The sequence below is a fragment of the Bemisia tabaci genome, chromosome 2 (genome assembly GCF_918797505.1).
Source record: "Bemisia tabaci chromosome 2, PGI_BMITA_v3".
NCBI lineage: Eukaryota > Metazoa > Arthropoda > Insecta > Hemiptera > Aleyrodidae > Bemisia > Bemisia tabaci.
The window spans coordinates 57,526,234-57,549,663 of NC_092794.1; the positions used below are offsets into that span (position 1 = coordinate 57,526,234).

At 35.1% G+C, this 23,430-nt stretch overlaps 2 protein-coding genes across 2 annotated transcripts; one reads left to right on the forward strand and one right to left on the reverse strand.

Annotated features, from left to right (window-relative positions):
- Positions 1-761: 761 nt before the first annotated feature.
- Positions 762-11,476, reverse strand: Drep4 (DNA fragmentation factor-related protein 4). Its single transcript, XM_019040986.2, has 6 exons — positions 11,181-11,476; positions 9,812-9,913; positions 8,940-9,069; positions 7,434-7,622; positions 6,341-6,710; positions 762-5,676 (listed from the first exon to the last, which is right to left on the reverse strand). The coding sequence occupies exons 2-6, from the start codon at positions 9,911-9,913 to the stop codon at positions 5,448-5,450; spliced, it is 1,020 nt and encodes a 339-aa protein (XP_018896531.2). The 5' UTR covers positions 11,181-11,476; the 3' UTR covers positions 762-5,447.
- A 396-nt stretch (positions 11,477-11,872) lies between these two features.
- LOC109030149 (uncharacterized) lies at positions 11,873-21,616 on the forward strand. The gene is made up of 8 exons (XM_019040975.2): positions 11,873-12,137; positions 14,159-14,355; positions 15,550-15,671; positions 16,266-16,325; positions 16,749-16,869; positions 18,040-18,095; positions 18,740-18,934; positions 19,772-21,616. Exons 2-8 carry the CDS (start codon positions 14,166-14,168, stop codon positions 19,892-19,894), a joined length of 867 nt encoding a protein of 288 aa, XP_018896520.2. The 5' UTR covers positions 11,873-12,137; positions 14,159-14,165; the 3' UTR covers positions 19,895-21,616.
- Positions 21,617-23,430: the final 1,814 nt, after the last annotated feature.

Here is a 23,430-nt window from a genome sequence, read left to right on the forward strand (position 1 = left end):
ACAGTATCCTGTATGCTTTTAAGTTTTTTTGCTATCTAGTGTGCTCGCCCAGTTAACTTTTTCATGTTGTGATGATGTGGCATTAACGCTGTCAGCATTCTTTCCACTTTCAGGTAATAAGTCTACTGATCAGAGTTCTACCGAGGCCAAGTTACCAGATTCGCCAACTTTTGTTCAAGCCCCGCAACCCATCTGGATGAACCATCTAAAACTGCAGTCTTCGTCTAGCGAGCTTTGACTCTTGGCACTGGAAGAATTCACAGACTGTTATTAAAGATCGTGGATCTTTTGGTGCCAAACTCCACAGCTCACCCATCTGCAATTCTTCACCATTAGGTCCTACTGTGGACGTGTTTTCCAACTATTTGAAGTAGAGTAGTATTTAAAGTAGAGTAAATTTTTTGACTTGTCCGTAAGAGAAACCTTGTGTGCAGGATAGCTAATGCATATATGTCATCGAATCTAGATGATCTTTGAGGTTCCTGGACGGAAACTTTCCTACTTGCGTTCCCTCGCTGCTGCTCAGGAACAGGAATACCACATCATTTGAAAATAGAGCACAGGCTCTACAGTCATTAAAGTGCCTCCTGATAGTATGTAATGCATTATTGCATTAATACTTAATTTTTTATTTAAAAAATTTAGAGGAGTAAATTTTTCATAGTAAATGAGGTCTTGAGAAGCTCGCGATAAGTATATATTACCCCTCCCCGGAAAAAAATTATGGGTGGGGAAGTAAAAAAGAAGAGGGGCACCAAAACTCTCAATGATATAGAATTGAACATTTATTTTTGGTAATTAAGTCACATTCACAGCTTTGTATGTATAATATTTTTAAGATTTATATACTAAGATCTAAAAGACGCGCTGGAAGGCGTTTAGTACTTAATATCACTTACACTAATAACAGCAATAACTACATTGTACGTAAACACAAATGCTATTCAAGCAGTAGTAAACAAAATAATAACAGCAAATGTAATAAAATATTGTAGAAAATCATTATTTGGGGTCGGATTCTTCCATACATTATGTCCCTCTTTGCGATTAAAACAACTGCAGTTCAAGCAGCATCACTTCAAGAACTGATTAAATAAATGATCATTTTATGAAAAATTCAACCTCAACTTTAGCACTAAATATTCATGTGTTCAATTGAAATAGAAAATGTAACCAAGAGTTGATAGTTATGTTAACTTTTTCGAAACTTTAACAGTGAATTTTTAATAAGTGCATTAAGCTTAAGTTTTTAAATATTGCGAGCCAATGTCTCAACATCAGTTATAAATTGGAAGAATTTCACTGTTTATCAGTCTCATTTTATTTATTAATGTAATATAATGACTGAAGATAACAAATGCATACCTGCGTTTGTATTTATTCCTCGGTAAAATTTTATTACTACCTCTCTATATGAATGTTCATCTAAATCTATCGTTTGTAACCGTTCACAGGAAAAAGGATCTCTTACTACAGAGGAAAATTTTTGATTAGTTGAAACAGACAATTGAATAACTGGTGATAAACACTCCATTGCATGCAGAACAGTTCAGTTCAATTATATGCTGCGAACAAAGACTGTAAAGTTGCCTTCAAGCCTTACTCAGGACAGATTAAAACTTCAAATCACTTTGTTTGAGCTGCAAACTTTAAAGCTTAAAAACTCTAATTAAGTTTCACATTTTTGTGCCTTTTAAGTGCACAATTTTTGGAACATTCTCTTGGAAGCTGTGGTACCAGAATCTCACGTAAAAGTTTCTCCATGCTATGATCAATTTTCCTCTGAACAGTCACATTTTTGTGAATATCTGATCATTCACTTATGTGTAAACCATAATGCTTGAAACACATCTGTAAGGAGATCATCAAAATACTGGAATGTCTTAGTTCCACTTTACAGGCTGCTCAACGAACTGAAGGATGTTTCACCTCAAAATTATAAAATATTATTGGAAACCATGTACAAGAAGATTGAGATAAAAAAATAAGTCTTTTGATTAAAAAGCTCTAACATGTAATCAATATTAGCTGACTAAGATAGTTATGTAAGAAATGCCATAACAACTACCTATTTTGTTATTTTATTTAGGTACTAGGTATTATTTAGGTATTGTAACTACTTAGGCCAAAATAAGGGGGTTATCTGGGGATCTACACTGTGTTTTCCTTCCTAAATAAGGGACACGTAGATGAGGGGCTGAAGGGCTTTAGATCCTCACCTCTCTCAGGAGTGTGACCCTTCCAAAACCTCTCCATACTACTGGCTCACTTTTATCTTGATATATCTGTGGCTAAAGTCAAAATTTTAAAAATAAAATACGAAGAGCCAAAACGCTGTAGGAATACGTCATTTTACTCACATTAGTTGGTTTCATTGCCGAGGCCTTGCAGGCCTTTTTTTGCTTGTCTGCTTATACGTAGTGTCCTTGAAGATAGTTGTGTACAACCGAAAGGCCTCAGCAATGTAACCCACTAGTGTGAGTAAAATGACATACTTCCACAGCGTGTTGGCTCTTCTTCTTTTATTTTTAACATTATCTAATACTGTTCATCTCAGCATGTTCCCAAGTCAAAATAAGCAAGGCTCCAATTGTTCAACTGCACGTTTCTACTTACTTTAAAGAATCAACTATTATGAATTTTGATTAGTTTTCTTACAGGAAAAAACATCAAGATCATGGAGCCTTAGACATAACAATAGAGTTATGAATTTTTCAACCTTAGCCATCGATATGCTGCAATAGTGATTACTTATTGGCACATCTAATGACGTAACTATTTCCTGAGTGCAGTTTTACGTTTCCCATAATCTGTAACAAAATTGCTTGATCTTCAAATCAACACAACAATAATTATCAAGATAGATGATGTGAGGTTATCGATTCATTCAAATTTGTTCACTTGTTATTTCTTTCGCTAACCTAAATGCTACAAGAGTGAAGAAGGAACCCCTACACATTTTTTGCACCCCTCAGAATTGCAAGGGAAAAACCACTAATTCATTGTAGGCCTTAAATTACGACAATTATTGCCTTGTCTTTGTCAAAGAAAAAAATTAATAAAAATAATATCGACAGATATTTGAGAAACAAAAAAAAAAAAAACCTGAACATTAAACAAACGTGTGCGCCTTATACAATGCCTCCAGAGTTTACTGCTTCTTAAAAAATTAAATCAACACATTCGCAATGGCACAAGCCGTTATTGGAGTGATAGGTGCACTATCAGGCGCCTGCACCTGATAAGTGTCCTCAGACTCATTTTGGAACTGGGATCAGAAATTATGCGACTAGTTTGAGCTAGAGAGGAAAACTTCCGGAGAGTTTTCAGAGAGGTACAAGATCATAACTTGTCGACAAATAAATTGATCACTCTACTGTCTGATATCCATTTGTCAGTTTCGCCTAGGGCCGACCGTCCAAAATTAAAAGTGCTGTTAGGCTAACACTGCTGCTAAATTGTTTGACAAATACTTTGAAATTACAAAAAAGATCAGATTATTGCTTATTCGAGTCCATAAAAAATTAACATTCACAAAAATGAAGAATTTTTCAGTAATTTTATCCCTAATACAAAGGTGGATAAAAGAACTGCTAAACATTAGAGGTTATTAGGTACAAATAGACCAAGGAACATTAAATCATCTCATAAAACTGACTCTTTGAATTCAAAATCAATGATTGGGATTTCTAAAAACTGAAGTCAAACTTTGGAAAACATGATTTTAGTGAGATATTTCAATGAAAAATTTGAATTTTTCACTATTTTCAATATCCTTCACTCAGAGTTGGAAAATTGAAAGAGTCCTTATTTAAGGAGGAAAAATTAAAGGTCAATTTGATTGTAAAAAACACTTCGGAATGTGCTGTGTGTTTTATGCATAAGTTATGCGATGGGAACACATTAGGAATTTGGTTGACTGAAAGAGGTTGGGGAACCAGTCGTTTAGATGACCGACGAACAAGGGTTTAAAATAATCAGATAAAATCATCAAAAGATGTCAAAAATTTACAATGCCTTTGTCAGTTGACAAAAATTAATTTCACGTTCATCCCAAAAAGAACTTTTCCCTATGGAATGTACTAATTTCAGAGGGATTATAACTTTGTTACTTCAGTGAAAATTAGGAGTCAGTCTCAGCAGAATGAAACTGACTGCCTAGTAAATGTCCTGCTTTGTTCTGGGGTATTATTGACTCTCAGAAACAGAGGGAAGTTCATTACCTAAGAGTATAAAGAAATCAACTTATCAAGAGTAAGTTACTCCCTCATAAGAAACCAATTTATAAAAACAAGTATATATCAGACCTATCAACGTAATATTTGAGTAGAATGTTCTTCAATAACACAGAGATCGATAAAAAAAAGTTATCTTTTTAGGAGGAAAAAGAGATCAGTGAGAATTGTACTTCTTTTCAAGAGAGATCATGGGCCTTTAAAGAAAGATACATCATAATATTTTTCCTTAAAATGAAAGATCTAGGGATCTTTTTCTACAAACTTAAGATGAACAAAGATGGTTCAATGAAAGTATTTGATTCGAAAGCATTAAATCAAAGTACGTAACTTGATATAGTCACTTAGCACATAAACTTGACAAAAGTTAATCAAATTTTGACTTTTTTCATGTAAACGTATGTTACGTATTGTAAAAACTTTAAACAGCCCCTAATCATCACACCAAACTTAGCGAAAATTATTGATTCGGTGATTGATTCTTAAAAGTTTGAAATCAATGATAATTTTTAAAAGAAAAATCATATAAAACATACTTGCATAATTGTCATTCAGATATTTTTACAAAATATCACCCTTGATAAGGACATCACTAATCAGACAACACTTTTATTTCTAGCTAAATCCTTTTATGTTAAAAAATTCAATCACAATATGAAAATAGTCTTGAAGGGGGCTAAGAAGCTACCATTAAAACAACACAAGTACAGACAAAGAGGTTTGTGCAAAAGCGCCTCAAAGTCGAATATCCTTTTTATTTCTAAATGCTCCCATTGAGCTTCACAAGCAGAATTGATTGATAAAAATTCAAGTGCAGAAAAAACCAATTGCAGAAGCTACAGTAGTCTTGGACATTAAATTTTTAGGATATTTTATTAAAGAAGATACATTTGCTGATGAAGAGCAAAATTCAGTACTGGTAAGAGTGTTTTCAGGTGTACTACAGTACATACAATATCCAGCATATCTTTGACTTGTGAATTAACGATCCTTGTCAAGACAAATGAAAATATGAAATCCTCTGAGACGAGCTCACAGCAGTTTTTGCACAAACCGCTGTTGTTATAAGGGGAACACTACTTTGACTAGATTGGCTACACTAATAATGATTAGCATATTGATTAGTCAAATCGATTGAGCACCATTTGATAATGCTTCATGCACTAATTACTCATCATGGATGAGCAGAAAAAATTTCAAATTAAATATATTTTAGGACTTTGACTTGCTTTTTTTATCCAACTTACAGATGGTCAAAAGTGGATCACACTTCGCTGTTTTGTGCTCTCCTTTGTCATGGCAAACGATGTGGACCAATTTTAGATTTTTTGATGTGAAAAGAAGGGAGTAAAAATATTCATTGTTGATTTCATAATTACCATCCTTTACTAGTTCCGATGCATTCAACAGTGCGGGGAGTACTGATCTGGATCTTTCAATCCTGTAAGAACAAAAAGACAATATTAACATCTACCATGTAGAGCATGCATTAAATTAAAACCCGCTCTCCCTTAAAATTTTTCTATAGCTTAAGTAAAAGAACATTCGATTTCTCCATCATCTACTGTTCAAAAACAAGATGGAAATGCATCTGGATTGCAGAGTTAAAAGTTATCTGCCCACTACCGATCTTCACATGATGACTACTAAAAAATTTTTAAGTTCAGATCAAGTTCTATTCAGGCAACTCTTAGATTTATCAGACTTGGACTTTTCTTCAGCCAACACGACCTTTTGTTAGCGTGCACATTGCACATACATCACTGTAAACGTTATTTTAGAGCCATTTCACTGTGTATGTTTTGACTCTAGCTGAAAGAGAGCAAATTTTTTTCAGAGCCCTTGCTAAATAAGGTTACACACTTATAAACTGCGACAGAATCCTTGATTCTTGCATTTATTTGCCATCCTAAAGTGACATCAGATAATCCTCTGTTGCAGTTTAAAAGCTCGTTAACTTATTTGGCCTGGATTCTAGTAACTATTTGTTTGGTACATACACATGCATGTCAATAAATTACATTCTTAGCCATTTTCTTCTTTCCTTATTGAATCACAAAGCATTACTCCTGAATAAGTTAGCATAATGTCAAGAAAAAACCTACCAATGATCTAGATTCCAGGTTGAAAAAACAATCCGAGCTTCTCTGCTTTGGTACGGATTGATGATATGCCCTTTTTCACCATGCAAGCACTTCTCTTCATTCCACGGCCCCATACAATAAAAATCACCTTTATTGTTACACATTGCCTTTTTACTACTCCTGTCAAAATAAAATCCAAAATGTTTATCCTTTTGAAGCTGACTAGAAAAATATTGGAAACTCTTTAGTAGATTGGTTTTGGCGACAAAGTCCTGGTTGTATGTTTTTGATTTTGTGATGTCACTCTTCGACTTGTACAAGTAACCTCTTATTCGATCCTGACATCGTCGAAACATGAAATCTTCCTTGGTAGTAGAGTTGGTGTCTAATCCTGCAACAGTCACAAAAATAATGATTAAAGTAAAGGGGGAAAAACTGATACATTGATTGAGGTTTTATGGGGGAGTTTTTGTAAGATGAGGTCTAAGTTAGAGCATTTCCATGTTCATTTTTCTGCCAAATTTTACATTTTAAACTTTATTTAAGCTTATCAAACTGTTAAAGCAATTTAAGTTTATGAGATAGAGTAAAATGTATTACAATTCTCCTGTGAATTCTGGTTCAAACTCTTTAAGGTACCTCAGCCCGCTTACGGAATACTACATAAAATATGCAAAAAAAAAAAAAAAAAAAAAAAAAAAAAAAAAAAATAATAATAATAATAATAATTAAATAGCCAAAATCCTATTTAATTAAAAAAAGTGCGTTACGTACTTCAGGGACCGCCCCTTAAATAAAATAAGAATAGAGACTTTGAAACACCGGAATTAAATTTACTTTTTGTAGTTTCACAGTCAATATGAACTACTTCGAAGTAAATATTCAAATTTTTGCCCCATCAGTTATTTTCTACATGAAATTTTACAGATTATCGCAACCTGTTACTCTTACAAATTGCTGGAAGGAGTACTTCTTCAACAAATTTGTGCGATTTTCTTATCTCTCTCCTATATTATTTCCTATAAAATGAAAAAAACACAAGTTGCAGCTTGATTAACTTATTGTACATGAATTAGGCCCTGTTTCTGCATGAAAAGTTGACTGAGTAGAATACCTGCGAACCATTCTGGATCTTCTACTTTTTTGCTGACCAGAGTTTTGTCCCCATCTTCTTCGTCCAGAACCTTTGCCAATTCCCTCACCTTTTCCTTGATATTTTCTGTGAAAAATTGATTTACAAGCTCTCCAGCTTTCAAACACTCAAGATTCAGCAGTGTCAAAGCATTATAAATCAAATTGGCACCTGCAAAAGAAAAACCTTATGATAATATTGAATAATTTCTGTCCACCCTCGATACTTACACTTAAATTCTGAACCATTATGCAGAGACCAAGGAACCATGGTACTGATCATGGACTTGGGCATGTTTCCAGCAGAAAAGACAATAGGTCAAGGAAACTCACAGGTAATTCACTCAAAAACCCCTCCCAGACGGTTTTCCAGAAGAAAAATTGGTCAATTATAGAATAAAATTCAGTCTGTGCACCTAAAAATACAGCATACTGAATGTTATAGACACACAAATGTCAGAATTCGAGCTGCATTTTTCACCCAAAACATACTTCTACTAGGATTTTCCAATAAATAAGAAACTGGAACAGGATTAGTGCTAGTGCCTCACCATATCCCTATTAATTTGTCTGATTCTAAAAAAAATTCCAAAGCCTATAACCATCTCTAGTCAATTTCCAAGAGACCCGATTAAACATTCTCTCACAACGCTTGATAATATCTATTTAAGCTTCGTCTACGGCCGAATTTGCATTCTGAAGGGTGCAAATTTTAATGACTAATGACTTTATTTAAATATGAGTCGTCCCCAAAGGTCAGTGAACAATAGTTAAAACTTGTAATGTGTTTTCCTGGGATCTGTTCTTTGGAAAGTTGCTTGGTTTTTATACTTTTTTGAACGAAGCCTGGATAAAAGTCAAACCAAGCTTGAAGACTGATATTCCTCAATATAATTTCTCTGCAGCAATTCACACCTCTATCCTCGCACATAAACATGAGTGTACTTGAGGCAATTTTAATTCATTTTTGTGAGTTTGAGTTTTTTAGTTTTGGCTTTCTTTATTTTCATGTATGTTCAGATACAGGTTTTTGCTTTCTCTCTACCCCCCAGTCTTAGTTTTGTTCTTTACATGTTTTAGCAAAGTCCATTTTGCCATTATGAGCTATTACCAATTTAGGGTGTGCACAAAGTTCCAAAATGCTGGACAGTTTCTTGCAATCCAGTTTATTCTTTATAAGAGCCTCTATACTTAGCTATTCAGCCTTGTAACTTTTGGATTTCATACTCCTCTTCTTGATGCAGTATGTGTTTTTTCACTGAATTTCATGTTTATATCTTTCCTTGAGTCTGTAAGTCTCCAGCTTCCCAAGTTCAACAAAACGATATATATACAACAAAAAAAAAAAAAAAATTGAAAATAAAAACATTGAAATAGTAGAATTAAAAATTAAAACCAAGTTCTTTGCATCTGAATTTCAGGTGGTATCTGTTGCCACCAACGAATGAGGGTCTTATTTATTCTATAAAACAGAGGAGGATTAGAATACCTGTGAGCACATCCTTCCCAGGCTCCTGAATGATTAACAAGGACTGTGATGGAAGAGTCTTAAAATAACTTTCCGAGTCAACTTCTGTGCCATCATGTAAGACAGCTTTGATGCCTTCACAAAATGTAATCTGAAATCAAAACCCAATTTTCACTAAGCAGCAAATACAGAATCAATCTCAATCAACGAACAGACGAAGATACTATGGTCAGAAGCTATAACCATGAAAAATTACATTGATTTAACTTTTGGTTGAAAACCCCTCCTCAGAGAAGGTCCTGCTGTCTAGCCTCTCGAGATAATATCGACGGTGAAACTACCATCTCGTTTGCGGCGTTTAAAAAATATTCGTTCCTATTTCATTTTTTGAAGGAGAACAAATCAATATTATTTCTTGAAATTTTCACAGTTTTTTTTGCACAGAGAAGAAAAATCAGGGAAGTTTTCAAGAATTAACTTTAAGTAGTTTTCCATTAAAAAAATGAAGTATGAAAGCACAAACCGAGATACGTGGTCTGGTACTTTCACCATCGATATGCTTCATCAATGTTTTTCACAAAATTTTACATGAGGAAAACTATTCTACAACCCTGCAAAGATTCCTTGCCACTGACCCATATACTTTGACAATTATTTTTGTCTGTTCCTTTAAGTATTAGTGCCTTCTGTTCAATTAATAATTTGGCTTATTTTGTATCCCTACCATTCATTTTGTTTCTTTTCCACTTCTTTTATTTATTTCATTCTACAGTAATGGAAAAAGCACTCCACAATCTTAATTCGATTAAAAATGTGTGCATGAGAGGATTTTTTATCATTTGACCCTTTGATTATTTAGATAGTAAGTAAGTAACTGACTAAAATATACTTACATTCAATTTTTTACAGCCTTTCAATACAAGTTCTGATAAAGAATTGGCAGCAATACCCACAATTTTTGTCCATTTTGCGTCTGTTACTTTGTATCCTTTCATCTAAAAAGAAAAGAAATGTATAATCACTAATTGTTTCAGGGTGAGGGAATGAAAAGCAGAAATTGTGCCTGCCAGTTTCTTTGCCTATTCTTCCTTGGAAAAAGGTGATCACCTTGTATATTAGAGTATATGTGGTATGTTCTATCATTAGAATGATGACAGCCTCAGTCCATTTATAAAACCATCACTGGGGCAGGGGCAGAAGTTGCAGTATGATCAGGTGCTACCCTATCTCGGTATGTTTCTATGATGAGACATTGATCAGCAAAGTCTTGACAAAAGATTGCGGCACTAATGGGCGTACGGTATAAGATTACTTAACTTTCTGTAATTGCTGCAAAGATAGGTTTGCCTCTGCCAGTTTCATATTTTACTGTTGTCTTAACTATAAGTTGTTGCTTAATATAGGCTGCCAGATTTACCTATCACTCACCTGTATTTTGCCACTCCCTTCTCATCCATTTTAAAACACCAATAATGGGCATGCTAGAGGGGGGGGGGGGGACATGAGTGTGCATAAGATATTAGACAGAATAAATGAAGCTGCTACCCCTTGCACCATCGAAAAGTGAAAAAATTAGCATTTAATATAATTTTATTCTTGCCAAATGAGAGATTTTGCCGCCCTTTCTCGTTCGTAATTTTTTTTTTCAGTACCTACGTTTAGAAAAATCACAAAATTTGCCACCCCCCTATGTTTTTTACCATGGGCCGTGGTCATAAATTCCCCCTTGAATCCAGCCCTGCCAGTAAGCACACGCAGGAATAGCAAAACAGGGACAAAATGTTAACTAAAGTTCCTACTTCCGCAAGAGGGAAATTTAATCTACAACTTTCAGTAATAGAATCAATAAGTCCGTTGTTCTCATCTCCAACAGAGGAGAGAAAGGATCTAAAGCAATTTAAGTCCAGCTAGATTAGAATATAGTGGAGATTGCACTTGCGATATTCAGGAGATCCGCAACAGACTTCACTCTCTTCACATATGAGTGTGAGGAGAAAATTATTTTAGAAAATTTTGTTGGAGGAGAGAATACATTGAAAACTTCTTTCTACTTTTGAGTGAACGGAGGATTAAAGTCAAGTACCATATAGGTGCTTTTATTTGAAATACCTAATACCTAATAAATAATAACACCACAATGCAAATTCTACTGCATGTAACGTAACAAACATTCCACTATGAAATGTAACTTCCTCCTTGAGAGGGAATGATGCCTTTTGGAAGGATTAAATTAAGGTGACATAAAAAGTAATCAAACCTCACCTTGAATCATTTAACAGCCGAAACAATGCTCTTTAGTTCATCAAATCTAAGGGCGTGACGAGTAGGTGAGTAGACGAGATTGAGCAGTAAACAATAAAATCTAGAGTAGGATATAGGGATGTTTTTTCGAAAAACTAAAACATTGTGCGATGACTGATCAAACTTAATAGTAGAGGACGCTTAAGCTACGTTAAACATAAACTAATAAGTATTTAATTCAGCACAATCGCACCGATACCGATCCCATTCGCACTTCATTGTTCAAAGACCTTGCATTGCAGCTGCAATGTTGATGTTGATAAACAATGAAAGTTCGTTTTGGAAAGTTCAATGCCAAGTCCAAGGCCGACGTAAGCGTCGCCATCTTAATGACGTCAGTGAGTGCAACGGTTTAGTCCATAAGCCAATCAAAAGTGGACTTAGACTTGTTTCAAAAAGAATTTCCAACTTTCCAAGCTGTAGCCAGTACGAAAATGTTGCCTGTCAATAAAATTTTAACAACTGCTTTGAATGTTTTCAACAATAAAGCTTTTTTCTTTACCTCTGTAAGAACACCAACGAATTATACGATCACAAATTTAGAACCACCATTAGTATTATTTTAAATCTCGTCGAGTTTCGCGCTTCATAAATTGGCCAATCATGTAATGCCGCTCGCTTTTTTGGCGGTTAAAATTTAGACAAAAGCCACCTGTGGGTGAGGTTAGGATTTAAAAGTTTGTGTTTTATCGCCTGCCCCCCAACAGCCAGACCATTTCACGAGGCTTTTCTTTTAATTTCTAATATTTCCCCAGTATTTCTTCCATCAACTTGTGATCGCGTTTAAATCGAGCGTAATCTCGTGTTATTGTTTTATATTATCCTTTGGTACGCCGGCAAACGTTTACCTTCCATGCCATTAGAATACTGGAGTGTTGATTGTCTTGAATCATCTTAATAAGCTTCCTAAACTTGACGGTAAAGTTTTTTTAAAACATTCCCACTGTTCTTAATTATCAATTGAATAGAAATGAATCCAGCAAAGCACTCTGTTTAAGGTCCTACTTGTGCGCCATGTAACGGTGATTTTCTTTTCGCTTTGCGCTAAGACGGGAGATGAATCATACATGATTTTCGCTTTCTTCCTTTCATCCATTGACTGCACCAGTACAGAGTGGCTGTCATGTATGAGTGCTGTTCCTATGAAACGAATAAGAGTGACGAAACATTATTTCACCTCTTAGGGATAAGTCAGTTGCTCATGATCTGCTCCTAAGAGCCTCTTGAGTGCTCAATCCCTACAACAGTAATTTTCAAGTTTCAGTAATTACCAATCTGTAATCTATGGGCTTTCAGCTACCCATTCTATATTCTAAACTGCACTGTAGTTTAGCACTGCTTAGCGACTACTCATGGTTAGCAGTGATTGCACTCGCCAATATTCACACAGTATACCTACTTATATGCCCATCTAAAAGTAGCAGTGTTACACCTTCTAACCTTAAATTAGTCATTCCCTAATTACTCAAAAATTCATAAGTAAAAGTAGTAATGACTGCGGTGTATCATAAGGGCTTTTTTTTTATGTGGATCGCGATGAATATTGGTATTTTTTTATTCCGTTCCTCAGCCGTGATCCAAGCGTTCCAGGTGAATCAGGGTGGATTGCTCTTTCAAAGTGGGGCAAGCTCGCGATCCACTGTGATCCTAATCTAATGCGAGGAAGTTGCCATCTCCAACAAATCAAAACAATAACAAATCAAACCAAATTCCAAGTTTGGATTTTTTTATCACTTGGAACACTTTGGATCGATCCGGATTGCTCAGGATTCCGATCCAGTGCGTTCCACTGCGATCCACCCTGTTCCGCAATAAAAAAAAAAAGCCCTATTGATGAACTCAAAGACACGGGAATACCAACCTGCCAAAATCTATTTGTCCCCTTACAGTCAAGGTACTTAAGGCCCCATGTCCTGGTGGGCCAGTTCATCACCACACCATTGGTGATTTGCGGAAGACGCTTACTTGGTTGTTCCATCACTGGGACCCTGTCGGGTCTCATCTAGTTTTAGCAGGTCTGCGGTGAAAGCAGTCTCAGGACATTCCCGGTAATATTTTGATTTCATATCAGGTGGAACCAGGAATGAAGTTCGCGATATCTTGATGGAAGTTGCGATTTCTTATCAAATCCACACGCTGTTATCATTCGAACCAGTTTGATTCTTTTTATCAGTCTCATCTTCCCAGCTTGGGAGAACTCAAAAGATCCTACCAATCACTAATCAGATGTTCAAACATTTTTACCAAGTTTTATTATAAATAGTTTTATTTAATTTAGGAATTCATTAATCTTGTAGTTAAATTGTTATTGTAAAATGTAGGTATTTTACACTTTGTTCCTAAATGTTTTTCCCTATAGCTTCACCTTAGTGACCTACACATCATCTGTGCATTCTTTTCTCTTAAATTTCTTTTGCATGTAGCAGATTCAATTTTATTTTTCTTCGCTTATTGTACTATTACTTTATAGACTGTTTAGTTTACCTACCAGGCAGGGCTACCTCATGTTAAATATTTTGCCGGTTCCTCTGTGTTGTTATATCTCTGTATACAGCCCTCCACAAAAGCAGCATTGCTTACAGGAGGGTCTTGCCAGTTTAAATATGATTATTATTATAGGTAATTTTGTTTTGTTATAATAAAATAAATAAAATAAAAGTAGATACTTAATACAAGTAAAAATGCAAAAAAAGAATCACTTTTAAGCCCTGCTTTCTTGAGATTCACATGCAGGGAGTTTGATTTTAAAAGCTCATCATGGTCAGGAAGCTGTCAGGAACATCATTTTAAAAAAATATTGAAATTTAGCCTGCGCCACATTTCGTGGTATGGTGTAGGAAGCTTTTTGCAGGTTGATCTTGTCTAGCTGTCACAATTACCTCCCTTGAAGGGCAATATTCCCTCAAGTATCTCACTAATCATAGTTTTCCTTGTTTTAGGAACAAGATGGTGCGAACAAAGAAAGTCTCGAAAGGTTCGAGAGCCTCAACTCGATCATCAACCAGAAAAAGATCTATGGTATCTAGAGCCTCTACTTTGTCATCAGGGAATATAACATGTGACAGTGATGGATTTGCAGTTCCAGGCCCGGCGGTAAAAACTCTAGAATCTATGAGGAAAGATATAAAAGAGCAGTGTGAGTTTTTTTTGCCTTCTGAATTCAATCATTTTTACTACCTATGAGATGGCATGGCCACAAGTCTCATGTAGGCATTTCAACGGCTTAAGTCCGCAATCACAAATCTCGTTTGCAGTGTCTGAAAATCTCCGCCTCTATGTTATTGATTTTAAGGAGAGCAAATTGACATCATTCCTTGAAGTTCATGCAGAATTTTCTTCGCACAGAGAAGAAAAATCACGGCAGTTTTAAAGAATTGCTGTTGAGTAGTTCTCCGTTTAAAAAATAAAGAATGACAGGAAGTCTGCGACGTTGCAAACCGAGTTATGTGACTGCAGACTTACACCATCGATTTATCTCTGGCACCTATTCTCCTTCTAATTTCGCAATTAAATCTTCCCAATCAGCAGTTTGATTACTAGTACCGAACAGATTTTAAGGAATGACAGTGTACAACTTTCTGCAAAAAATAACAAATCAGATCGTCTGTTTGTAGATAATACAAATTTAATTATTGTCAATGTCTAACATAAATGTCTGAAAATAAGTTTTGAACACAGAAAAAAAAGGACTGATGGATTTAACCATAGCCACATTTGATTTTTGCAAGGAACAAAAGACATGGTTAAATCAACCACAATACTGGAAAGCACCCTTAGAAAGATGGGAAATTCAACGGCACTCCTTGGTTGGCAACAAATCAGTCTTTTTGCCTGGGCATTATTTCCTACCAAAATTGTAAGGTGTAATTGAGTGTGTTGATGCTTTTAAGCACAAATTATGACTTAGCCAATTTAAAATTTATTTTTTGTAGTCAATTTACAGAGAAAATGAAAATACATAAGTACATAGTAGTATTAAAATATGCAGGAAAAACAAAAACAAAATTTTTCTATGTAGATGGAAATTGATTCCTTTTTTTCAACTTTCTTTCTAATTTTAAGAAATTTTTACTACTTTTTCATCGCCAAGAGTTTTCCTAAAGAAAAAGAAAAAAATATATATAAATATATTTTCCAAAAGAATTAATTTTTCTGAGTTATTTTTGCGGTTTTCTGTGTTCCAAAAGGTAGCTAAAATGACTTGCGAAATACTTGAACGTCCTAGTTAGCCATAACTAAGCTGTCGGCTTTAATCATTTGCTGTAACCTTACACTTTTTTTTTTACTTCCCCAAAGTTTTGTCACATGATTTTTTGTTTTTGTTATTTAGTTAATCAGCATCTGAATGAGCTTACCATGGCACACAAATTGCAAAAAAATAACGTCATGAGAACGATTGCACGATTTAAAATCAAATTTGCTGCTGATCTTCAAAAACCCATTTGTCAATTGGTAAGGAAATAGCACTTTTATTTCTAAACTGGTATACTAGAAGACCTTTTCATCTCTGCTCCTCAATAAAGTTCTGTATTTTGTTTCATTATTTGTGACTGCATTTTGCAAGTTGGAGCTATAAAGTCTAACTCATCTGAAAAAAACACCTATGTGCAAAGGGAAACTAAGAGCACATACGTTGTTTTTAAGCCGGGCTGAAATTTATAGTTCTTAATTGCAAAATGTAATCCATTTGTGACTATTCATAGGCAAAAGGGCCTTCTTTCACAAAATTTCAAACTAAGCTATTGATTCCAGAATATCAAGAGTATATTATGATTCTGCAACTAGAAACTCTTACAAATTCTTAACCAAATTATTATTTTAGCTGTTTAAAAATCCGCTTTCTAGACAAAGCTCTTTAACAACCACGCCATGTCAATTGTATTCAGTGGCTTTGAAGGGTGTCACAAGCGCCATTTTAGTCGCTTCGACCAGTCTGTGATTGTTGTATTGCTAGGCACCTATGAGGCCAGCAGTTGTCGGAACCATGCAGTGTTTTTTTCCCTTCCTCTTTTGTAAATTTTAATCCCAATTTTTTTTTATTTTCAGTTAGCAAACTATCAGCCTCCTGCCCCTGCATCTGCAACGAAAATCCCCACCTCAGCTCAAGTAAGTAATTCTTATAAGCCGTATTTTTCGAAGATATGTATTAATTTGATCTCACCAAGAGCCCTTAAGTGAATCAGTGGGAACGAAAACACACCAACTCGAAAAAATGAAAATAATCAAGACACATACAAAACTGCACAGTAGGTGAAGAAGTTAGTCTCAGAAAAATATTTTTGGTGCAGAAAGACAAGTACAAAAGGACACTTTAAAAGTCCAAGTTATGACAGATGCGCTAACTTCAATGACCTTTGTACAAATTGAATGTCTTTTGTTATATGAATTTGTCTATGATTTTGTTAACAAACTATGCAGATTTTGTTAACAGATGATAAAAATGTGTACCAATTAGAGATGATTTGCTGTAAATATAAAAATTCAATTTTTCCTCAATATTATTAAAACTTTATATTGTACTTTTTGCAGAAGATTGTGTCAGTTAATTCTAGTGTTATGCAAGATAGAACAAATATGCCACTCTTGTCAAAATCGATCAAAGCAAAAACTGTGAAGCAGACTGATAAAGATGTCTTTAAACAACCAGCCGGTAAGTGAAGAGCTCTTTCAATCAATCTATTATGTTCTAAGTCAGTCTGCAAAATTTTAAATGCCTTTATCAGCAATCCTGAATTTTACGCAGACCTTACCTCACTCACCTATTTTGCTCTCTATCTAGTGTTATTGGTATACGATAGTCAGTCCTGCCATTGCTAGCATGTAGTTAGTTAAACTAGGTGCTGCCGAGGTCACTGAAGTAGCTGAAGTTGTGAATTGTGGGGGAGTTGTGCAAGTTATATAATCGCGTCTGTTAGTTGAAACCTACAAGTCAGAGGTCAATGAAATGGTCTGTGTGAAAGCAAACTTTTATATTCATTATTATCGAATATAGTGCTCCCTGAAAACTACTATGAATACAGCATTTATGTCTACCTACATGCCATGATTCTTCCACATGGTTTTATCAATGAAGTACATTTTGCAACAGTTTAGGTCAAAAGAGCATATCGCTGATCGATGAAATCTAGGTTGAAGATATCGTAGTATGCGCTGCTACAATGCTGTAGAAAGTTCCAAGCCTCCCTGCAAATCCAGTTGACTTTCTCTTTGTTTAACTCAACCTCATGATTACTTTCCTCTTAAATTAAAAAAAAAAAAAAAAAAAAAAATAATCATGAAATTGAGCAGACTCTCCTTATTCGCTCCTGTTAATATATGGTTCTTTCCATCCTTTGTCTCTTGTGATCAGGCTGGTCTTATCTTGTTGAAGCTTTCTGCATCTTTGCACTGCAATAGTTGATAACCTTGAGAAAAATATTATACATGTATACAATATTATAAATGTACAATATTACTATATTAAATGTACATATAATAATCAACCAGGGTTCCCATTTTTATGCTGTTTACCTTGATAATTCAAAGAAACACAAATCTTTGTTTGGTGTAAAAGTTTTTGGTGCTTTTGACCTAAAAAGTCAATAAAACTCATCCTCTATTTCTTGACATCAACAACTGAATTTTGAGTTGTTTTTTTTTTTTTTTTTTGTGGACTCTAATCTCTTTTCCCGTGGATGGTCACGTTTTCTCTGATGCTTGTTAATGTTAACAAATAGATGCACTCATGCGAGATGCAATCCAACCAATGACTTTGACGCCAAGTGCATTCCGTCTCTTTATACGTTTTTAATTATTCCTTCTCTTCTGTGTTGAATTTCAGGGAAAACCAGGAATAGCTTAAGAATTCAGCAGCAAACATCTACCAGTAAATTTGTGGTCAGTATCCATATCCAACTTCAAATTTTTTAAAAATTAATCTTGCTCCTTTGCCACTGATCTGTGTCACAGTACGTGGGAACAAACTATTTGTATCCAACAACGTTGGTTTGAAGCATGTATCAGCATGAGACAGTATATTTAGACTGCATTTTATTATAAAGAATTGGTATTTCGTTCTCATTTTAGAGACACCTTTAATGTCATAACTTTCCTTCTCTAGATGGGTGCTTTAATGTATGAGCCTTAGACAGTAGCTCTTCATTACAAAATGTAGCCTGTTAGAGTGTACCTTTTTAGCCAATAATTGTTGTCAGAATTCTTCACAAAATTATATTGTCTGTTTAATGTCACGAAAATGCAAGACAGAGAGCTATTAATGCAAAGGATTGAAAAGAAACACTCATTTTGTAAAAACAGGTCTCTAAACGGGACAACTTACATTTCTTTTCAAAAATGACCAATGAAATGACCAACTTTCATATTTTTCATGCTATGAGCCCTTTCATTACCAAGTCCACGAATTCTCGTTTTGTAAGGGCTGCGCGTTTGAATTTCCTGCCATATATAGCTTCAACACCCCTTGTTGAAATTAACCATGTAGCATATACTAGTTCTTTTTTTAATTGTTTTCTTTTTTACAGACACCATTAAATGCCAGGCCAACGCCCAACATGCTTCCAGTAACCCCAAAAGTAAATATAGACACTCCCTTATCAATAATTCGTCGCCCACGAGCAGGAGAGTTTGCAATGTCCATCACAGGCTCACCGCTCATGGTCTCTGCTATCCCTCGCGAGGAAATTCCGTCAGTCTGTGTTCCATTACCAGATGGAAACGTAAGTTTGAAATTATTATCCTTTCTCTCGCTCATTTTTGGGCAAATATTAAATGTATGATCTTGATGACGATATCATTGTCTAATTATGAAAATTGTCAATTTTAGCAATAGAACACATTTTATTGCTGCTCCATCCAATAATGATAAAAAGATTTAGCATTTCTTGGAGTGACCTGCTAAGTAGTTAATAATCAAAGTGCTTATTTCATGTGAGTTAAAAGCAACTTTTGATGGATACGAAATACATCTGAAACTGTTGGTTTAGCAAAGTAGGCTGTTCGGCATGGTGATTTTTGGATGGATCGAAAATAATGTTTCCGAGTGCATAATGCATCAGGCATCAGAGACCTTATCAAATAGATTAATTTTTAAGATCCAATAAAAAATCAAAGCGCTAAAGAAATTTTGAATTAAAAAGGGGAATGGTAATGAAGACAGCTGATGAAGATTGTCACAACTCAAAATGGAAGTTCCTTAATTTTTCAGTCCCCTAGTTATGGAATCCCAGTGCCTGTTCAAACCAATTTGACTTGCGGATCAAATTAAGATTTTCTTGAATTTTCAGGTAGTAAACTTGTGCCGAAAAATGCTGGCCATTTTTTAAGGTCAAACATAATGATGAAAAAAAAACCAGGTCTTAGTTGATGCCTGACTAATCAGGCTAACAAAGATCAGGAAAGTACTGATGTTCTTGTCAGGAATTTTGTATACTCCTAGCTGGAACCCTGTTGACCGGACATAAATTCTCTTTTACCCTAAACTACATGAATTTTGCTCTCCCCAAAATTATATTACCTTCTCTTTGATTACAGCATTTGACCTTTTTCCTTTTCAGATTCTTTCAATCCTGCCAAATCAAGGACTTTTAGCAGAAGATTTGCCGTTCTTAGATGAAGGTTTAAGAGCTCAACTGGAAACTCTGCAATCAAATTTGAAAGTTATCATCGGTGACCGTTGATTTATTTCTTTAGCTGTAAAATTTATTTTTATACTTGATTGTAAATAATTACCATGGGCTCCCAAAGATGATTCACAACCTGCTTTTTGCCCGCTATGCTGAAAAATTGCCAGGAAAAGAACCTGCTCCGTGCTTAATGTCCTGCTCCGTTTTTAGGTCCCATTAAATCAGACAATTGGTGTGTCTTATCTAAAAGAGCCTATGGTCATATTTGTATCAAAGAATTCTTTATTTGTAGTCAATACTTGTAAATAGCAAATTTTAAAAATCAGTGGACCACAGCCAGACTTGCTGTCAATAATATGATAGTTGAAATGAAGGCCGTATTTTTTTAAGAAAAGAAAAGAAAAAAAAAGTGGTTCCACAGATGAACAAGACTGTTGTCCTTCTACACATTTCAAGGTATGGTTATTTAAATGATGTTATTTTTTAATATTCAATTCGCCCTTATTTTAAAATGAGCTAGTCCTGACACATTTGTTGATTTCATGGAAGAATGACGGAAAATATTCATCATCTATTATGAAATTTTCATCTCTGAACTGCAAAGCATACCTATTAAATCTAATTTCTTATAATTCAAAGTTTATATGGGAAGAGATCACCTGTGAGCCAGTACTTTTCCCCTGTCCTCTTCATGTCATTTCCTTCTCCTTTTAGATTTCTCCCAAATTGTTTTTCTCTACCTTCACAATGTGCCACTGGACAAGTGAGAATTTAAGCACTATGATGTTTGCTTTCTCATCTCAATTTTATGTAGAACATAATCTGTGCAACGAGAATTATGGGAAGTAACCCAGAGCCAAGATATTAACGTTTTTCAAATTTCCCCGTCATGTAAAAAAAAGAACATGATCTGCTCGTGTCAAATAGCTCACTGAACGTTACCGTGACAGTTTTAGCAGTTTGAAAATGTGGCAACCTCAATATTGGTGCTGTAGCTCAGATATTGCTCGCTGTTTACCAACTAAGTACTCAGGGTAGAGAAGGAACACTTCTTATTGAGAAGCCTGCCAAAACCCTCATGGTGCGCGATTTGGCTCAAGTAGGCTCTGGTTTTTCACATGAGTGGGAAATTCAAATAATTCGTAACCAACGTCAAATAAAAACATTAATATCTTGGTTGGGAGTTAATTGCCATAATTTTCTTTGTGGAAACTGTTCTATGAATGAAATTTTGAAGAGGAAACATTTGTCAAAGTGTTTGAGTGTGTAGCTTGTATATTGGCCCTTAAGGAACAATTATGCTTAATGAAATGAATAAGACACTGGTTTTTAATTGTGGTTAATGTCTCAATAATTTATGGAAATTACTTCAACAACTCTTTTCTTTTAAAAAAAATTACATTTTATTTTTGAAGAGAGGATACTCCCCAATAGCTTTATAAACTCCCCTCCTTCTAGTGCTGTTTTTATCTACTTTTAACATCTATCTCCATAATTTTCTCTCTTCCTTTTACAGGTAACAATTATAACTAGCTATCACTGTAAAGCCTCTGCATATCATGTTCTGAAGGGCCAGTTATGAACTGAAATAAATGTTTTTATAATTCCTAGAATTTTATTTTAAATTTTAAGTTTATGTAGATTCATAATAAAAAGAAAAAATTAAGTTGTCAGCAAAGAAAAAAACGAGTTCATTCCTTTGTCTCTCATTTTATATTACTGGTCAATTACTCATGAATACTCAAGAGAACAAAATATATATGTAGTCACATGAAATTTGGATTTTCTCATCGCAAAGCATTGTATATTATATATCTAATCTTTTAAAAGAACAATAAAAATATGATAAAAGATGTCAACTGGGTCTGTTGGAAACTTTTGCAAGAGAAAACAAACATTTGTTTCTCAGGGAAAATGATTAAAATCATGGTGAGCACATTTGGAAGGGTTCAAATTGGACCGAGTTTAACAGAAAGGAACCAACCCACATAAAGTTGAAACTGAGGAAAGGAGGTTTGAAGTTTTTTTACTTCATAAGGCTCAATGTAAAAAGTAAACTTCAACTCCTCTTAACACAGACACATTTTTTTTTCGACTTTTGAGTTTTTGGCAGGGGAATATATACGACAAGTGGAACTCGAAAATATTCTTAACTCAATTTTTTCGAAAATGTGAGTTGGTTCCTTTCTGATGAACTCGGTCCAATTCATTCCTAATTTTACAATCCGAACAAAAAGTTTGCAACAATTTTATCAAGCAAGAGAGAGACAAGATCAATTTGCCCTCTCTCTTCTGAAGAATCCTTTTAAAAGTTGTTCAATGATTTTGAAGTTTTATCTCAGCATAATTTTACGTATTTTTACGCAACTAATCATGCTAATTAGTCAGAATTGTAAAATAAAAGCTTTCATACTTAAAATTTTCATGACTTGTTATATCCTGAGATCAACGTTTGAACATCAAACGTGAACAACTTGAATCAATCTTCTTTCTACTTTCTACGGCATTACATCAGTTGATGTTATTGGAGACAAAGACTGTTGTTGACACTACAATCTAGCAATTGAGAATTTGCAGGTGTCTGAAATTTGATGAATTCTGTGTTTAAGTGGGAAGTACTTAGTAAACTGAACGCGAGGATACCTTTGGTCCATGAATTGAACAATTATTGGAGAAATTAAGGTAAAATGATCTAATCTACTGAAATACGCATGTTTAAATGGGAAATGGGGAATTTTTTATTACTAGGTAATATTGAGTAGGATATTACTAATTTTGAGTAGCAGAGGAGCCTGAAAGTCGCCTTCAATTTCTCAGGCTGCAACGGAGCATACACCGGCCGCAAACAAGTTCAGCCGCTCTTCGGTAGAGGGCGCCCGCGTTTCTGTTACGCCAGCAAGTTGGGGCGGCCCTCCTCCCGATCTGAAAATGGGGAAGCCAGGAACTTTCCTTCTCGTCAGGTCTATGGACCTAATAATTTTTTACCGCGCTTTTTACAGTATCACAGTATCACATAAAGTCCCCAGATCTCAGTTTTTTATAAAGGTACATATCGCGGACGTATGTCCAAAATCAGATTCGGTCAGGTCATTTGTGATAACCTACACCCGTCGGAGATCTTCCCAGTCCTTTGCCCAGACCGCCTACTGGCACATTTCTTATCCTGCTAAGGATAGTCGAGACAAATTCTAGGTACTGAATTAGTATGTCACGTAAAGTGGATTTCAGCCGTGCTCCAGGTTTGCTGGTTGTCCTGGTAGACGGTGACGGTCATGGTGACCATTGTTGGGCCATTGTCGGTCCAGCTCAGCCACTAGGTGCTGATGTGTAACCTAGATGGTGGTGACTCGTAGATGGGGCGAGTGCACCGGAGCAAAGTCGTGAAAGCCTACTGGGCCCGAGGCGTATGTGTTCTCAACGTCTCCCAAGTGTGGAGACATTTGGCAAATGGACTGGGGTGATGATCTCCCACCAAAATACTAGTCCATCAGTATCCCACCCTTCTTGAAAATTGCACATGGCACTGTGGCACATCGGAGTCATTCAGATGTTTTAAACATATTTCATTCAGTTTTAACTCGTGATATTTT

Bases quoted from the DNA above. Each gene is read 5' to 3' on its own strand.
- LOC109030149 (XM_019040975.2), top strand. From the start codon at position 14,166: ATGGTGCGAACAAAGAAAGTCTCGAAAGGTTCGAGAGCCTCAACTCGA. The intron at 15,672-16,265 runs GTAAGGAAATAG...TTTTATTTTCAG, and splicing joins AAAAACCCATTTGTCAATTG to TTAGCAAACTATCAGCCTCC. The intron at 16,326-16,748 runs GTAAGTAATTCT...TACTTTTTGCAG, and splicing joins AAATCCCCACCTCAGCTCAA to AAGATTGTGTCAGTTAATTC.
- Drep4 (XM_019040986.2), bottom strand. From the start codon at position 9,913: ATGAAAGGATACAAAGTAACAGACGCAAAATGGACAAAAATTGTGGGT. The intron at 7,623-8,939 runs GTATTCTAATCC...TTTCTTTTGCAG, and splicing joins TGGGAAGGATGTGCTCACAG to GTGCCAATTTGATTTATAAT. The intron at 6,711-7,433 runs GTATTCTACTCA...TGACTGTTGCAG, and splicing joins AGATCCAGAATGGTTCGCAG to GATTAGACACCAACTCTACT.